Below are 3775 nucleotides of genomic sequence, written 5' to 3'. Positions count from 1 at the left end.
CTCTCCCCCTCTCTCTCTCTCTCTCTCTCTCTCCCCCCCTCTCTCTCTGTCTCTCTCTCTGCTGAAGAGATGGTTTTCCGTTGCCAGCAGCTCTGAGAGCTTTAGCTCCACTTATGCTGAAACACAGATAGCGACACCTTCTTCCTCTTTTGTAGCATAAACCAATTATTATTGTGTTTTAATTTAATGCTGCTCATTTTAAGCCAAATCTCAGCAGGTGGCACAAAAGATGCTGCGTCGGCAGCGTCACGTTAATTATGGGTTTTATGTCTCATGGTTATTTAGTGTTTTAATATGAAACTATCAACCTGTAAATGAGACGAAAATCATCTATAATGCTAATGCTACATCCAGAGACAGCAGCCAAGCTCAGTGAGGGCAGCCAAGATACTGGATTTCACACTCCCACGCACACGCACACACACACACTCAGACACTCAGACACACACACTCAGACACACACAGACACACAGACACACACACACTCAGACACTCAGACACACACACTCAGACACACACAGACACACAGACACACAGACACACACACACTCAGACACTCAGACACACACACTCAGACACACACAGACACACAGACACACAGACACACACACACTCAGACACTCAGACACACACACTCAGACACACACAGACACACAGACACACAGACACACACACACTCAGACACTCAGACACACACACTCAGACACACACAGACACACAGACACACAGACACACACACACTCAGACACTCAGACACACACACTCAGACACACACAGACACACAGACACACAGACACACACACACTCAGACACTCAGACACACACACTCAGACACACACAGACACACAGACACACAGACACACACACACTCAGACACTCAGACACACACACTCAGACACACACAGACACACAGACACACAGACACACACACACTCAGACACTCAGACACACACACTCAGACACACACAGACACACAGACACACAGACACACACACACTCAGACACTCAGACACACACACTCAGACACACACAGACACACAGACACACAGACACACACACACTCAGACACTCAGACACACACACTCAGACACACACAGACACACAGACACACAGACACACACACACTCAGACACTCAGACACACACACTCAGACACACACAGACACACAGACACACAGACACACACACACTCAGACACTCAGACACACACACTCAGACACACACAGACACACAGACACACAGACACACACACACTCAGACACTCAGACACACACACTCAGACACACACAGACACACAGACACACAGACACACACACACTCAGACACTCAGACACACACACTCAGACACACACACACACTGTTATCCACTAAGCAGGTTATTTTATATTATTTTATTCCTTCACTGTTTTCAGTTCCTTCTCTTATCTGGTGTCTCGCTGTGTGTGTGTGTGTGTGTGTGTGTGTGTCAGGTGATAAACGGTCAGCTGGTGTTCTCAGTGACCCGCGGTTCGACCCGGCCGGTGCGTCTGCGGTTGGATCAGGTTCAGGTGGCAGACGGTCGGTGGCACGACCTCCAGTTGGAGCTGAGAGACGTTCGCAGCGGCCGTGAGACGCGCTACGTCGCCACGCTGCGGCTCGACTTCGGACTCTATCAGGTAAGAGACGTGATACAAACCTAACTGACTTACTGTTCCAGCCATAAGGTCACAGTTTATTAAGCAGACTAATACAGTGGAAATTAAACGCAGCAAATTCAAGTCTTTAAAAATAATTAAAACACTGTAAAATAAAGTATTTCAATCTGAGTGTAGTTTCCCCTGAAAGCACAGATGTAAATAAATAACAAGGTTTTCATCATTTCTGTTTTACTAAATCAATAAGACTTCATTTCCTTCAACAGTTAATTTCCTCTGTCCCTTTTTTCCAACTCTATAATAGATTCACAACCTTCATTAACCACGTTCATCTAGAAACAGCCTGTTTTCTTCTTCCAGCTTTAATTCTTAGATTTGATTTGATTTGCTTCTTTGAAATGTGCTTAAACTCTGATGGAACTCAGTCTAATCAGGAGGAAGCTGTAATTAGGACTGTAAAACATTTCATATGAATTAATGCAAGAAATCATTTTTAATATCCTGTAATAAACAGACTTCAGCTGCACTGAGTTTAAAGTCAGTATTTCTGTTCTCATAGAAACTTCACCGAAACACTCTCTCCTCTCACAGTGACAGACACAATGAGATATACGCTCACATCTCCCAGAATACATTTCTCCTCTCCTGTACCAAGACATTTACCCCGTCACACAACATGCAGTTATTTATTTGCAGCATTAAATCACCCAATCACCTTAAAGATCTCTGTGACACCAAAGCCCCTGAAGTGCAGAAATCCCGTTTGGTCTGAACCTTTTCACTGGTGTAAAATAATAAACACTGAACCTCTCTACGTATTTTTGAACGCTGACCTTGAGGGAGATGATCTCCTTTCCCATGATGCATTTCTTCACACCTTGAACTGTTCGTCCTGACAGTTGATATTATCATATGAAATAAATTACCTGGTTCTACATGATAATGGTATTCAGCTCTTTGTGTATCAGTTAGAATACGGCTATTAATACTGATAATCGTCTTTGCCCTTCCTGTCTCCACCCCCACCCCCACCCCCACCCCGGCCCCCCATTAGGGAACAGTGATAGTGGGAAACGAGATTCATGGTTTGAAGGTGAAACATCTGCATGTGGGAGGAGTTCTGGGCTCAGGAGAGGTTCAGAACGGGATAAGAGGATGTATACAGGTGAGGATGGTGTGTACAGGTGAGGCTGGTGTGTACAGGTGAGGATGGTGTGTACAGGTGAGGATGATGTGTACAGGTGAGGCTGGGGTGCACAGGTGAGGATGATGTGTACAGGTGAGGATGGTGTGTACAGGTGAGGATGGTGTGTACAGGTGAGGATGATGTATACAGGTGAGGATGATGTGTACAGGTGAGGATGGTGTATACAGGTGAGGATGGTGTGTACAGGTGAGGATGATGTGTGCACAGGTGAGGATGATGTGTACAGGTGAGGATGGTGTGGTACAGCGTGAGGGATGGATGGAGATGGAGGGAAGCTGGAGACATGAACCTCTCTCTGTGTCTCTCTGCAGGGCGTCCGGTTGGGTGTACGGCCTGATGCCCGCCCCTGCCCCGCCCCATCAAAAACTGTCAAAGTGGAGACTGGCTGTAATGTTGCGCAACCCCTGCGTCTCATCTCCTTGCCCCGCCCACAGCCGCTGTTCTGACCAATGGGAGCGCGCACACCTGTGTCTGTGAACCTGGTGAGTGAACAGCGCGACGATGATGTTGGGGTAGGCTAACGTGTGTTTAGGCTAACGTAGAGAGCAGCTCGTTACATGAGCTGGATGCTAACAACATTAGCAGCTACAGGCGTCACTGTTGCTGCAGTCTTGTTGTTGTTAGCCTGCGCGCCATGCTAGCTTCTGCAGTTTGCTTTTCACAGCGGAGCAAGAGAACATTTGTCTGACAGAACAGAATGTTATTCAAAACAAATGAAGGATCATGGGATCAATCATGGAGGACACCAAATGAAATGATTAGTTACTTTTTAACAAATAATGAATCGTACTTCCTGGTTCAGATCCACTGTTTTCAAAGTGTTGGAAAAGTGAGCGTGCCTGGGCGGCGCCAGAGAACTGGAGGGAGGCGCAGCATGAGAGAAAATAACTAAACAGCCTGCCTAGCTAAATCTGCATGGCTGGCAAAATGGATGG

At 46.6% G+C, this 3775-nt stretch overlaps 1 protein-coding gene across 1 annotated transcript in view; it reads left to right on the top strand.

Annotated features, from left to right (window-relative positions):
* Positions 1 to 3775, top strand: part of celsr3 (cadherin EGF LAG seven-pass G-type receptor 3) — a 122457-nt gene that overhangs the window by 64436 nt on the left and 54246 nt on the right. The window contains 2 exon segments of the mRNA XM_022757560.1: positions 1469 to 1654; positions 2688 to 2798. Coding sequence (XP_022613281.1) covers positions 1469 to 1654; positions 2688 to 2798 — 297 coding nt within the window.

This window comes from Seriola dumerili, unplaced genomic scaffold (genome assembly GCF_002260705.1).
Source record: "Seriola dumerili isolate Sdu_G_001 unplaced genomic scaffold, Sdu_1.0 BDQW01000283.1, whole genome shotgun sequence".
NCBI classification, from domain to species: domain Eukaryota; kingdom Metazoa; phylum Chordata; class Actinopteri; order Carangiformes; family Carangidae; genus Seriola; species Seriola dumerili.
Note: the sequence above shows the minus strand (reverse complement) of the source record. Positions and strands in the feature narration are given on the sequence as shown.